We start from the raw sequence: 15,007 nt of genomic DNA, 5'->3' as shown, positions 1-15,007 counted from the left end.
GGTTGGAAAGGGGGAACCGATTACAAGAATCTACATATAACCTCCTCCCTGGGGAATGAACAATGGAAGAGTGGGTGAGGGGAGGCGTCGGATGGTGCAAGATATGACAAAATAATAATTTATAAATTCTCAAGAGTTAGAGTTCATGAGGGAGGGGGGAGCGGGAAGGGAGGGGAAAAATGAGGAGCTGATGCCAGGTGTTTGGGTGGAGAGCAAATGTTTTGAGAATGCTGAGGGCAATGAATGTACAAATGTGCTTTACACAATTGTTGTATGTATGGATTGTGATAAGAGTTGTATGAGCCGCTAATAAAATTATTGAAAAAAGAAAAGGACAAAATTGGAAGACACTATGCTCAACAAATTATTCAATTTCAAAAAGAGAAAAGTTCCATGACACTATTATTATAAATTTAAAAAATAAGAAAAAATGCAGTTTACTCCAAAGGCAAAGAATTTTAAGACTGTGATGAGGGGGAGAGTAAAAGAGGAAGCGGTGAGATAGGCACTGAAGCAGAGAGGGTGCATGGGGTGTGGGAAAAAAGAAGAGAAAAGAACTATTACAAGGGGGCTGGAATATTGTCATTGCCCTGGTGCAATGGGCTTTGCAAATACATACGGAGTGGGGGGTGTTAGTGTGTGTTTTACACCACAAATACTGGGAGGTCGGGGAAAATTAATATAAATAAATTCTAATTAAAATAATTTTTTGAAAAAGAAGGGTCATATCCTTAAACCCCTCCAATTTCTTTACCCATCAGTGGTTATAGATAAAAGGAAAGTAACATTGGGATTGACTTCAATTCTTTTCTGGCACAGGAGCTAGTCTCAAAAAAAACTAGTACTGTAATAAAATAAATATAATCAGTATAATATAATGTAGGCTGATAATTTTTTAAGAGAAAAATCACAAATGTCCAAAACAAGAAATCAAACGGGAAATCACTACTGATAATACAAACTTTAATTGTATAATGGAAAATGATTATGAAGAATCTTGTGTCCTTAAATATGAAAACTAAACAAAATAATTTCTTGAGTAACAAAAAATAAAACAATTAATAAAAGCAGAAACAAAAAATATGAAAAACTTTATATCTACAGAAGAAAAACAATTCACAAACTTTCCATAAAAAAATTCTAGTTACATGTTGCTTCCTCTGGGAATTATAATTAATATTTAAAACATAATTTAGGCCAATTTGTCAGGGTTTCTACTATTTAGAAAATTGTGTTGGTAAAACAGGCTCTCCATTTACAGAAAAGAAAGTTAGTTGCATGCGTAACAATATCACAAAAACAATAAATGTCCCACCTAAGTATTTAACCTTGACTAGTATTTTAATAATAGTACCATGAGCACCAAATCAAAATTCAAAGTATTGGACACTAGTTAATAGGGCAAGAGGAGCCTTGGTGGCTTAGTGGGTTATAATGTTGGGCTGTTAACTACAAGTTCGGCAGTTCAAAAACACCAGCTACTCCATAGGAGAAAGATGAGGTTTTCAACTCCTGTGAAGAGTTACACTCTTAGAAACCCACAAGGGCACTTTTACTCTGTCCTATAGGAGTACTATGAGTCAACTTGACGGCAGTGAGTTTGGTTGAGTGTTTGAGCACTGATAGTTCTGGAGTGGAATTTTCTCCTGAATTCAAGACCCTTGCTTTAATTTCTGGTATGTGCACCGCATGACTAGCTACACTATCTGTTAGTGTACTGTTTGTGTGTACTATGATGTTGAACAGATGTCAGACAGTACAACTTCTTAACTAAGACACTTTCTTCACTAGAAGAAAGTTCTAGAGATCTACTTTGGAAAATCAGCAAATAGGAAAAATCGAGTCATCATAACAGTCTCACATAAAATTGATCATGAGGATAGTGCAGGACAAGGCAGCCTTTTATTACTTCGTATTTAGACTTGTCATGGTTGAGGGCCAACGCAAAGGCAGCAAGCAACAGCAAATGGAATGAACACTCGATCCACTGCCATCAAATTGATTCCGACTCATAGTGATCCTGTCTGTATAAGTTTTCTCAGGCTGTAATCTTTAGAAGAGCAGACAGCCTCATCCTTGTCCTATGGATCTGCTGGTGAGTTTGAATCACCAACCTTGAGATTAGTAATCCAATCCTTACCTGACATTACAGGGTTCATGAGAAGGGACACTAGCTGATTAGAATTCAAAGTATTTAGCTTTAACTTGTGTTCATAATCAGTGTAGCATAAACTCGTATTCCAAAACTAGTATAGCATGGGCACTAACTGATCAGAATGAATTGTTACTTGCATAACTGCAACCTAATTTTTTCACCCTTGATAGCTTGACCCTAGAATAAATGAAAGGTTCCAGGATAATGTCCTCAACTACAAGGGAAAAGGTAGAGGTGCTCACCCAAGGATATTCAAATAATAGTTATCAATTTTAATATCTCAATTATCAAAATGGCTTTACCAGAGTCTCTAAGTGAATTTCAATCACACCCCATACAATATAAATCATAAAGACCAAAAGCTAAGTCAAAGCTTATACTAAACTATGTGCCACTGAGTCAAATCTGACTCACAGCGACCTTGTATGACAGAGTAGAATTGCCCTGGAAGGTTTATGAAGCTGTACATTTTCGTGGGAGCATAAAGTTTCATCTTTCTCTTACAGAGAGGCTGGCAGGTTCAAACTGCTGACATCCCCAAGCATAACCCACTAGCCACCAAGGCCCCTCACAAAGGCTTATAGAAAAATAACTGCATGAACAAGGATGTGAGAAGTATTCTTAAGCAATATGCCAAGAGGAGAAACGTATCAGGCAGATCTATATAGATTTGCCTATATAGAACTTGTAGATTTCTATTTAACGAGGATATCATGTTTAAAAACAGATAAATGTGATCAAGTGCAAATGGGTAATGAATTGGAATATGATCTTAACAATGCCTAACACTAGAATAATAATGCTCTAAAGCTTAAATTTTAGAATATATAAGGAGTTTCTATAATCCATTATGATAAAAAAAAAAGAACAAGATGGGAAGGATATAAATAAATAATAACCAGAGTAACTACATGTTATTTTTTTGAAGCTTGTCAAACAAAGCCCGCATGGAAGAAGCACACCAGCCTGTGTGACCATGAGGTGTTGACAGGATCAGGTATCAGGCATCAAAAAACAAAAAATCATATCATTGTGAATGAGGAGTGCAGAGTGGAGACCCAAAGCTCATCTGCAGGCAAGTGGACATCCCCTTACAGAAGGGTTTTGGAGAGGAGACAAGCCAATCAGGGTACAATGTAGCAATGATGAAACATACTACTTTCCTCTAGTTCTTAAATGCTCCCTCCCCCACCTACTATCATGATCCCAATTCTACCGTACAAATCTGGATAGACCAGAGGATGTACACTGGTACAGATAAGAGCTGGAAACACAGGGAATCCAGGACAGATAAACCCCTCAGGACCAATAATGAAAGTGGCAATACCACGAGGGGAAGGGGAAGGTGGCGAAGAAAGGGGGAACCAATTACAAGGATCTACATATAACCCCCTCCCTGAAAAGTGGATGAAGGGGGACATTGGACAGAGTAAGACATGAAAAAAATAGTAATTATTTATAAATTATCAAGGGTTTGTGAGGGAGCGGTGGCGTGGAGGAGGGAGGGGGAAAATGAGGAACTGATACCAAGGGCTCAAGTTGAAAGCAAATAATTTGAGAATGATGATGGCAACAAATGTACAAATGTGCTTGACACAATGGATATATGTATGAATTATGATAAGAGTTGTATAAGCCCCCAATAAAATTATTTAAGATAATAATATAAAATAAATTAAAACTTGGCAAATGAGAAATATTGAAACAGGAGGGAGAATGGTTGTGCTACCACCTGAGAGAAGAACTCCTTAGGACCCAGCCTTTAGATTAGCGGTTCTCAACCTGTGGGTCACTACCCCTTTGAAGCTCTGGCCTGATCAAATATAATTGATACTGTTTTAACCTCAATGACCTCAGGGACCCTTCCCCTTGGGGAGAATCTGCCTAGTCCTTTTCTCTTAAGAGAAAAGGGGTTTCCCAAAGCGTAACAGTAGCAAAATTACAGTTATGAAGTAGCAATGAAAATAATTTTATGGTTGGGAGGTGGTCACCACATCATAAAGAACTGTATTAAAGGGTCATGGCATTAGGAAGGTTGAGAACCACTGCTTTAGATTCTACATTGTCTTTGTGGTCTGCCAACAGTGAGCAAATGACATGATCATCAAGGACGTACACAGACTCCATGTATTCTCACACCTAATGTGCAAGTATACTCTCAGCATTGGTATATAGTAAATAATAAGATTTCTCAAAATTCTTATGGTCTTTAAGCACATACTAAATGGAGGGTAGTATTGCCTGTTGAAGTTGTTGAATGGAGAAACAGTGACTTATCATGACTTTAACCATGACATTGTCATGAAAAAAAGTGCAATAAAATCACAACAAAAATCTACTGAGGAAAAAAAAGTATTTTAGTAAGACTCTATGGACTTGCTATTAGTTAGTTATTTCTGATTCTCTCTTAAGGGAAAAGGACTAGGCAGTTTCTCCCCAAGGGGAAGGGTCCCTGAGGTCATTGAGGTTAAAACAGTATCCATTATATTTGATCAGGCCAGAGCTTCAAAATCAGAGAACTCATCCTATTGCATCTTCCAACAGTCAGTCTGAGAAGAAAAATGTAGAGACGGGTCTCGGGATCTTGGGCATCAAGATGAGCCAGAAGGCAGCGGAACCCTGTCTTAGTTCACTCGTACATTCCTGACCTTGGTTGGATCGGGGTGTTTACGTAAGCTGAGCAGGGGTGGAAGAGATTGTGTCATGTGTGACAAGATGACCCATAAGTTCCTCAGCAGTACCAGAATAGTGGATAAGCTGGGGTTTGTTCATGATAAACTAAAGACTTGTAATAGCTGAAAAGTGGAACCTCTTCAAAAGATTGGGGTGTCTAGATGAGCTCTACACGACAAAATCTGTGTATTGTTCAGTTGAGGGGGAAAGTGGTTTCATTATATATTGTAACAAGAAACCGGAAAACAAAAAAGAAATATGAAAGGGAGGAGAGGGAAACCAACATGCAAAGAATTTTTTTTTAAACTCAAATGCTAATACTAGAAAAATCCATCAGAATAAAAGGAATTTCCTTTTGGTCTCTTTAACCAGTACATAAAAGTTTAAGCATAAACTGATAGAAATATGTTATAAGTTTATGTGACTATCACGCGACTAGGAAACCCTTGGTCTCCACTCCGAATCTCGAAGTCTGTGGCTCTAGGGAACGGTGACAAAGTCTGTCCTGCACTCTGGGAAGAGGATTTCTATCGCTTCCTGGCACCGGCCTCGACTTGTCTCGCTTTTTCATCCAGACCCTTGGCCAGGGACAGAAATAAGTAGGTGTATACAGGGGATCACTCCTACTGCTGCTGCAGGCTGGTTACAGATGATGATTAAAAGAGGAAGATGAATAGGTAAGTGTAGAGTCAAGGGACTTAAGTTTAATGTTCTGTATGTGTTCAATATTTGTTGAATACATCGTTGAAGAAAAAGGAAAAGCAGTAAGAGAAAATACAATAATGGAAAATTCTTAATATGTACTATCTAGAAATTCTATTCTAATACTGGAAGCTGCCCACAAAATGAAAGAACATTCATTTTCCTTCTTTTGGTTTTCTTATGGATCCTCTTTGCTGCAACAGAAGTATTCCCATGTGGCTGGATCCTCCAGAAATCAAGCAGGAAGCCTTAATCCTGCTTGGCAAAGGTAAGCCTTGTTTTCTAACATTGAACTATAATGTTATGTAACGTGTGAACAGAGGAAAAGCTGATAACATCTCAATTATAAGATACAATTAAGGCAGTAGTGTTAGAATCTGATAGCCTGAAATTTTTGGTTTGGTAGGATCTAAACAAAGATAATAGGAATAAGCACAGTGAGGATCGAGTGCTAAGTGGTGCAGATAGGCTGGGCTGCTGATTGAGAAGTTGGAGATTCAAGAGGGGCATCTCAGAAGAAAGGCCTAGGAATATACTTTTAAGAAATCTGTCAATGGAAACTCTAGGGAGCCCAGGTATAACCTGACACGGAGTCACCACAAATAACAGGTTTGGAATTTTAGCTTTTTACTCTTAATTTCAGGGGGGAAATTCGGAGTATATCTAAACGTGTCCTGTACCTCGTTAACCTACTTTTGCGTCCGATTGTTGCTTTTGTTGGGTACCATAGAGTGGGCTGTGATCCACAGTGACCCTGTGCACAGCAGAAGGAAACGGTGCATAGTCTGTGCCACCCTTACAGGTATTCTGAGGCCTGAGCCTGTTGTTGCAGCCAGGGTGTCGCCACTTCCTTGAGGGTCTCCCTATCCTTTACTGCCACCACCCCCGCCCCCCCACCTCACCAAGCAAGATGTCTTGGTCCAGGGACTGTTCCCTCCTGATGACATGTGCAAAGTAGGTAAGATGAAGTCTTGCCATCCTTGCCTCCGGATAGAGAGACCATTCCTGGCAGACAATTACTCATAACCCCATCTTAATAAAGCAGAACATCAAAAAGAATAAAAAGCAAATATATGATAGATAGAAGATTTGAAAGAGAGAGAAAGGTCACATCCTGACCAACCCTCCAGATCCCTTACCCATCGCAGCTAAGCATGGATCTGAGGGGCTGTGAAAGGAGGACCAGTGACACCGAAATCGAGTCGGATTCTTAGTGACGTACAAGTTCGTTTTAAAAACAAAAAAATAAAGGGAGGCGTTGGGTGTATAGAAGAGGCTGGTATGACTGGCTACCCTTTGCTGATCTAGAAAAGCTCAAGGTAATTTTAGTCATAAAGATGAAATATGAGGGAAAAATGTTTCCATAAATATTTACTAAAGGTGTGAAGGTAAGGGCACACATCAAAAAAATATGTTGTATTGATTAAAAGAATACTTTAATTCTGGGTTCATACTTATGTTTAAAATCTTTTTCTATTTACTCAACACCCATCCTAAAACCATGTATCTACTCTTTTATTCCATTTTTTTTTTCATTTTTCATGATATTTGAGTGACAGATTTGTTCACTGTAACAAGACTCAGGGCCTAAATCCAGTATCATCAGTATAGTAGTGCTCATAAGAATCCTTAGGTTGCCCAACTTACCTATTCACCTTCAACACAAAAAAAACCCCTCACTGCCATCAAGTGAAACTATTCCTGTGTGTTCTCCAGGCTGTAAATCCTTACAGGAGCAGAAAGCCTCATCTTTCCCCCTGTGGAGCAACTGGTGGGGTTAAATCACCAACCTTCTGATCAGCAACCCAGTGCATAACTCACTACCCACTTAGAGCTCCTTACCTTAGAATCCAAGAGGATCTATACTCCTTAAAAGCTTAAATATAGTACAACATCCATGACTAAGAACCAGGTAAGGTGTACCTCACAGAGTTGCTTTAATAATTAAATGAGATAAATGAACTCACTGCCATTGAGTTGATTTCAACTCATACATAGCATAGTGCCCAGTAAATACACTGGCTTAATACATGGTAAACATTATTATATTTAAACAGACAGATGTGATACAGTTAAACCAAAATACCAATGAAAGAAAGTGTCTTCCATTCATTGGATGACTCTGACAGAGAACAGATCTACGGACCATGCACAGTGTTATGTGAAACACTTCAGAATGACTCACGCCAAGTATTCAGCAGCCTCCCTCACTACTACAGACCAATTATTTTTTTAATCTTTATTTTTGAACTTGCCTTTAAAATTCACTAGAAGGAATTGTAGGACACTATTTTTATTTGGGTGAACTTAGTCCTCATCTTTAAAATAGACTTATGGATGCAGTGATTAAAGAGCTCAGCTGCTAACTGGTAGGCCAGTGCTTCCAACCCACCAGGAACTCTGTAGGAGAAAGATGTGGTAGTCTGTGTCCATAAATATTTAACGAAACTCCTATGAAGATAGCATACTCTGTCCTATCACTCAATGTCATTGAGTGCCTTCTGACTCATAACGACCCTACAGGACAAAAGAGAACAACCCCTGTGGGTTTCAGAGACTGTAACTCTGTATGGGAGTAGAAAGGCTGTCCTATAGGGTCATATTAATTGGAATCAACTCAACAGAAATCAATAATCCTCACCTATACTCTCAAATCTTCTACAACAGACTCGGGCCTTGCTCTTATCATTTTGTCTTTTCCTTCTCCATTATAGTACAGAATTGTCACTTCCTTGAGAAGATTCAGGGGAGAATTTGCTATACCTTGCTCCCTGGCATCTAACACAATGTCAAGTTTGTTTCTAGGGTGTGTAAAGAAGTTTCAAAAATGAGAATCAGGTGTGGGATGGAAGACATTATCTATACATGGAAAGAAGCTATTCAGAGATGAAGCATTGAAGATTAACCTCACCATCTACACACTACTGAAATCAGTAGGCCAACTTTATTATACACCTTGATGATAAAGCTCACTACCTCAGAGACAATTAAAATTTACTTAATGTTATACAATGGTGTCCTTCACAAATAAGAAATATTCAGAAATGTGGGAAAATGGTATTTTCAAAAAATTCAAATGGATGTTCTGTATTACTGTTTAAAATATCCATTAAATGCAAAATAACATGCTTGAAAGTATAAATTGCATTTAACTACACTGAAATTTTAGACTTTGATAGAAATTAAGATCCTAATTTTAATCGTAACTTTTCAGGTCACCAAAGAAAATCTACACCAAAAACATCGACAAAATGACATCTCATAGAAGTGGTTCCAACACCTCTGGGATTTCAGAGTTCCTCTTGAATTGTTTTGTAAGGTCCCCACGCTGGCAGCTCTGGCTGTCCCTGCCCCTAAGCCTCCTCTTCCTCCTGGCCATGGGGGCCAATGCGATTCTCCTCATCACCATCCGGCTGGAGGCCTCTCTTCATCAACCCATGTATTATCTACTCAGCCTCCTCTCCCTGCTGGACATTGTGCTCTGTCTCACTGTCATCCCCAAGGTCCTGGTCATCTTCTGGTTTGACCTCAGATCAATCAGCTTTGTTGCTTGCTTCCTCCAGATGTACATCATGAATTGCTTTCTGGGTATGGAGTCCTGCACATTCATGATCATGGCCTATGACCGCTATGTTGCCATCTGCCACCCACTGCGGTACCCATCGATCATCACTGACCAATTTGTGATCAAGGCTGCCATTTTTGTTTTGGCCAGAAATGCCATTATTACTGTATCTGTTCCTATACTCTCTGCTCGACTCCATTATTGTGGGAGAAATGTCATTGAGAATTGCATTTGCGCCAACATGTCTGTTTCAAGGCTCTCCTGTGATGATGTCACCATCAATCGCCTCCTTCAATTTGTTGGTGGTTGGACTCTGCTGGGATCGGACCTCATCCTTATCTTCCTCTCCTACACGCTCATACTTCGAGCTGTGCTGAGACTCAAGGCAGAGGCAGCTGTGGCCAAAGCCCTAAGCACATGTGGCTCCCACTTCATCCTCATCCTCTTCTTCAGCACCATCCTCCTGGTCTTTGTCCTCACTCACGTGGCTAAAAAGAAAGTCTCCCCCGATGTGCCAATCTTGCTCAATGTCCTCCATCATGTCATCCCTGCAGCCCTCAACCCCATTGTTTATGGGGTGCGCACCCAAGAGATCAAGCAAGGAATTAAAAAATTACTGAAGAAAGGGTCGTAATAAATGCAAGAACTTTCTCTCTGTATTCCTAAAATACAACTACTTATAATTCAACAGTGAGAAGTTGGTTTGAAATCCATAGCTTTTAGACATAATTGCAAGTAGAGAATCAAGTTTATTTCTAAAATAATTTAATTCTTAAACAAGTTCTTAACTTTATCAAAATTAGGCAGTAGATAAGATCAGTGGGTGTATCTCATGTAAAGTATGTGATGTGGGTTAGGCTTGTCTCTAAGTACCATTTTAAAACTCAGGAAAAAAGATACGAAAAACAAATTACTTGCACAAATAATTTATTAAAACTTATTCTGCTGAACTGTGGTGTTTCAATTTTATTTCCCTGTTTGAATCAGGGAGAAAAGAAAGCTGGTGAATTTGGTAGTGAATGATTCGTTTACTTCTTTATGCTAAAATATTTAGAGGTTCATATAAAAGCATTTCAAACAGACCCTTGTCTTTGGTTTTGGAAAGCTTGATTATTATGTCTTGATGATCTTTTTACTGTATTTTACATGTTCCTGTATACTATTCCCCCTCCCCCAAAAAAGGACTAGAGCAAAAGTAACATGACATCTATCTTCAAGGCAAATTCTGGTGACAGCAATTATGTGTCAGCGAGCCTCCTGCCTGTGGTCAGTCTGTTCCTCTTGTTTCAGAACCATTCCATGTACACACTACTAGGGTAAATTCAAACTTGAAATATGAACCTTTTTTTTTTAGGGTTAAGAACAACCTTAAGTATTAAAATATTTTTTTAGTGTTCTCTGTTTTCAAACATACTCGTAGTTTAGTTTTTATCTTAACACGCTTTGTGTAGGAAGAGCTTTAAAATTCATTCAGCTCTGGTTACATTTACAATACATTCTTAGGAGATAATAAATAAGCCATTCTTTTAAGCAAAAAAAAAAGGTGACTCCATACTAAGATACCAATATTGATTGGTTACATGAATTCAGCTTCCATCAGCCCTTGGCTAGACTTGACTGGAGGTAGAACCGAGTTAGATGGGAGGTCATTGAATCTGACCGGTGTACAGTTACAAACTCCAAATATAAGGGAAAATAAAAGGGACCCAAACAATTGTACAGCTGGATAAATTTACTGGGATTCCTGTAATTGAGGTAGAGGAAGGTAGAATATTTAACTGTATTAGTGAAAGGTTTTATTTTTTTCTTTCAAATGAGAATGTATTTGATTGTACCTTGCTGTAGATCTAAAATCTTGCTTTAAAATTGTATCCTCCAATTTGAATATAAAAACATCATTGCTCTGCCGAATTATGTTAATGAATATTTTGTTCTTATTAAAATGGAATAATTTATCATATATTTGCCAAAATTACTACATAAATGTTTATCAATAAGCAGGACTGTCATTTAGATCAAGATGCAAAGTTTTAAGTGAGATTTAAATATGATTTATGTGACTTAAATATCTATCTTTTACTTGACCCTCATACCTGACAAGTACCATATTCCAGTTGCTTACTTATACTGCTAAATTTGGATATTTATTAAGAATTTCAAAAGTACAGTTGATGAGAAGAATTCTTTATAGAAATGGAAGACATTGTTTAAAATAAGATTTTTAATATTCCATGTAAACTGCACTACCTTCTTATGTAATAGAAACTATATTCATCCATGGACTTCCAAAAAAAACAAGCAAATCTGTCTTCCAAGAAATACAGCAAGAATACTTCTTAGAAGCAAGGATAGTCAAACCAGTAAATCAAGTCACCACCTGAGGATGAGACACTGGGAACTGCATGATCTATGCCCCTTCACTTCTCTGTAGCTGACCCTGAAAGCTGTCAAAGTCCTGCCATGTTTCCATTGACCTTGAGTCCACATGAGTCTGCACCCACTGGTCTGTGATCTTCCTGCATTCTGCACCATTGCATGTGGCTGTGTGAGTCTAAAGATGCATTAGTATTGGACTTAAAGACTTGAGTTGGACTGGGTTAGAATGCATTCTTGATATATAATTATTTATTGATATAAAGCGCTTTCTTTATGAGTGTCACTGGATCTGTTTCTCTAGTCAACCCAGCCTAATATAACCCTCAACAAGAAGAATTGGCACGGTGGCTATTGTATCAATGGGCAATAACAATTGAGTGGATGGCAGAGGATCTGGCAGAGTTCTCTTCTGTAGTATATAGGGTTGATACGAGTCAGAACCAATTCCATGGCACCTAACAACAACATCTTCTTTCATCATTTACTTCTCTCCACATTTTATCTCCTAAACAATGGAATCTCTTAAATTATTGTCACCCGTAGCTTTAATTCTCATTTACCGCTTCAGTCTAACCCATTAAGGTGTCTTACCTACATGATTGAAATAAAGTCCCAACAGGTTTCCCTTGTCCTACTCTTATGCATCTGTCCTGTCCCTGCCATATGAGCTAAGTATCAGAGGCACTCTGAATGTAAAGATTGAGAATTAAGTGGAAGGTATTGAACGTTTTAAATTCATGAGTAATTGGGGAATCAGTAAGGGCAAATAGTACATGTACAGAAGATCATCAACATTGTGGTGGGTTCAAGAAGGATTTCTAGAGAGGATAAATATTCTGCTAGCAACTGAGAAGGATTTTATTGCCAAGTGAAGAGAGCAACACGTGTTACTTGTGAAATTCAGATGAAGCGGGCGCTCATCTCATCATCCAGAACCCTGAGCTCTGGCTCACAGTCTCATTGCTGGTACTTGAGTAGCTTGATAATCCCCTGCTTGATTTCTTGAGTTCGTACCCCATAAACTATGGGATTGAGAGCTGGTGGGATAAGGTGGTGCAGGACATTAAGAAGAATGGGCACTTCTGGTGGCACGTTCGTTCCTGCTTTGTTTGTGAATATGAAGACTAGAAGCAACGTGTAGAAGAAAAGTATCAGTATGAGATGTGAACCACAAGTACTCAAGGCTTTGGTGGCTGCACCACCTGACTGCAAACGCATCACAGCTCTCAGGATGAAGCAGTAGGATAGTAAAATGAGGACCAGATCAGACCCCAACAGGCACCAGACACTCACAAATTGATAGAGCTTATTCAGGCGAATATCCTCACAGGAAAGTCTTGCTACAGAAATGTTGGCACAGATACAGTTCGCCACCACATTACTGGCACAGTAGTTAAGTCTGGCAGCCAGAACCGGGGTGGGCAATGTGGTCAACAGATTTCGGAAGACAATAAAGATGGCTGCATAAATGACAAACTGTTCAGTGATGATAGATGGGTAGCGGAGGGGGTGGCAAATAGCTACATAACGATCATAGGCCATGACCAGGAAGGTGGAAGACTCCATGGGAAGGAAGGTATTCATGATAAACATCTGCAGGAAGCAGCCCGCAAAGCTGATGGGCTTCATGTTGAACCAGAAGATGAGCAGGACCTGCCAGAATTATTATTCTCAAAACTCCTGTGAATACAATCTTGCCCTAGGGGGTCTAAACCTCAATTACCTTCACCCATCCAACTCTCCACACCCCAAGCTCAGAATCTTATTCAGGACAGCATCCTCATTGCAAATACCTTCTTTGTACACCCTATTCTCCAGGGTCTGACTCAACTCCTTTCCATCTGTAGATCATATCCTCTAATTGGTAGTTTGCTTGTTTGTTTGTTTTTTCCCTCATTCTGTCCTTTCCTGAAATCCAGAGTTCTTAGTCAAAATCTAGCTAGAGATGGCTACTCACAAATGTATCAGAGGAACATCAAACTCAGTAATACCAATTCTTATCTGGACATCCACCAACTCCTCCATACTCATGAGAAATATCTTCCTATTATATATCTTATCTTATAAATGTCCTAAACACATATATATTAGAGAAAGGATATTCAAGACCCCTTGAGTAGGGGTGGAGGTCATTCACAGAAAAGAAAATATCCTAGAAGAAAAGGGCTAAAATGTGGGAATATTATTGGCTTGAACATTGAGTAAGGCCTTAGAAAGTAAAAATTAATATATCTTTAGAAAGGCACGGTCATTAAAAATGACAGGGGACGTAGCTAGGAATTATAAAGGTGTGGATGATTCATGGACGGTTTTCCTTGAAGGGTGGGGAAACTTACAAGAGCAAAAAAAGTGCTGTTGAGGAAAAGATGAATGAGCACCTAGAATATAATTTGGGAGGCATTGTTGGGGGAGACAGGGTTGGAAAAATGTCTGACCTTAGGGATGACTGTCAAGCAGAGAATGACATCCAGCATGGACAGGATAGCAAGCAGGTAGTACATAGGCTCATGCAGAGAGGCCTCCTGTTGAATGGCAAGTAGTAACACAACGTTTGCCCCAAGGGCCAAAACCAGAAGAGGAGCTAGAGGTATAGAGAGCCAGTGCTGTGTATCCTGCATCCCTGGGAAGCAGATCATTAGGAATTCGGTCACCTGGACCGCTGTGTTGTTGGGAAATGTTACCATGACTTGTACATGGACCTGGAACTGTCTGAAAGAAAAGATGTTAGTTCAGGATTTTAATGATCCCCTAATACATCTGCCTCCAGTCTAGGTTTTCCCTAATCTTCTCCACCATCCTATTGATACAATTATAATTGGGTTGTATCACCCCTTTGTTAAAATAATTTCCTTCACAACTATAACTTTATGGATTAAAAAGGATCAGTTATCTGGCATCAAAGAACAAAAAATTATATCATTGTGTACTCACCTCCATAATACGATCGTTGAAGACAAATAGGTGCATAAGCAAATGTGGCAAAGAAAGCTGATAGTGCCCGGCTATTAAAAGGTATAGTGTCTGGGGTCTTAAAGGCTTGAAGGTAAAAAAGCAGCCATCTAGCTCAGAAGCAACAAAGCCCTCATGGAAGAAGCACACCAGCCTGTGCAATCACGAGGTGTCAAAGGGATCAGGTATAAGGCATCATCAGAACAAAAAATCTTACCATAGTGAATGAGGGGGGGAGTGCAGAGTCAAGACCCAAAGCCCATTTGTAGGCCACTGGAGATCCCTTTGCAGAGGGGTCTTGGGAGGAGATGAGCCAGGAGCCAGTCAGGGTGCAATGTAGCAATGATGAAAAATACAACTTTCCTCTAATTCCTAAATGCGCCCCCCCCCCAAATTGTCATGATCCGAATTCTACCTTGCAAGTCTGGCTAGACCAGAGGATGTACACTGGTACAGATAGGAACTGGAAACACAGGGAATCCAGGGTGGATGATCACTTCAGGACTAGTGACTAGTGGTGTGAGTAGTGATACTGGGAGGGTAGAGGGAGAGTGGGTTAGGAAGAGGGAATCGATTACAAGGATCTA

The 15,007-nt window shown here is 39.3% G+C and overlaps 2 protein-coding genes across 2 annotated transcripts; one reads left to right on the top strand and one right to left on the bottom strand.

Annotated features, from left to right (window-relative positions):
• The first annotated feature begins 8,781 nt into the window (after nucleotides 1-8,781).
• Nucleotides 8,782-9,729, top strand: LOC101642428 (olfactory receptor 56A3-like). Its single transcript, XM_004717112.1, has one exon. The coding sequence runs from the start codon at nucleotides 8,782-8,784 to the stop codon at nucleotides 9,727-9,729; it is 948 nt and encodes a 315-aa protein (XP_004717169.1).
• Nucleotides 9,730-12,428: 2,699 nt separating this feature from the next.
• Nucleotides 12,429-14,155, bottom strand: LOC101642740 (olfactory receptor 56A4-like). Its single transcript, XM_004717113.1, has 2 exons — nucleotides 13,907-14,155; nucleotides 12,429-13,124 (listed from the first exon to the last, which is right to left on the bottom strand). The coding sequence occupies exons 1-2, from the start codon at nucleotides 14,153-14,155 to the stop codon at nucleotides 12,429-12,431; spliced, it is 945 nt and encodes a 314-aa protein (XP_004717170.1).
• Between the last annotated feature and the right edge of the window lie 852 nt (nucleotides 14,156-15,007).

Source organism: Echinops telfairi, unplaced genomic scaffold, assembly GCF_000313985.2.
Source record: "Echinops telfairi isolate 266 unplaced genomic scaffold, ASM31398v2 ScPeMD7_41;HRSCAF=154, whole genome shotgun sequence".
NCBI lineage: Eukaryota > Metazoa > Chordata > Mammalia > Afrosoricida > Tenrecidae > Echinops > Echinops telfairi.
The sequence above is the reverse complement of the archived record's forward strand: the minus strand, read 5'-3'. Positions and strand labels throughout refer to the sequence as shown.

Coding starts and splice junctions, on each gene's coding strand:
- LOC101642428 (XM_004717112.1), top strand. CDS start 8,782: ATGACATCTCATAGAAGTGGTTCCAACACCTCTGGGATTTCAGAGTTC.
- LOC101642740 (XM_004717113.1), bottom strand. CDS start 14,155: ATGGTAACATTTCCCAACAACACAGCGGTCCAGGTGACCGAATTCCTA. Junction 13,125..13,906: donor GCTTGACAGTCATCCCTAAG/GTCAGACATTTT, acceptor TAATTCTGGCAG/GTCCTGCTCATCTTCTGGTT.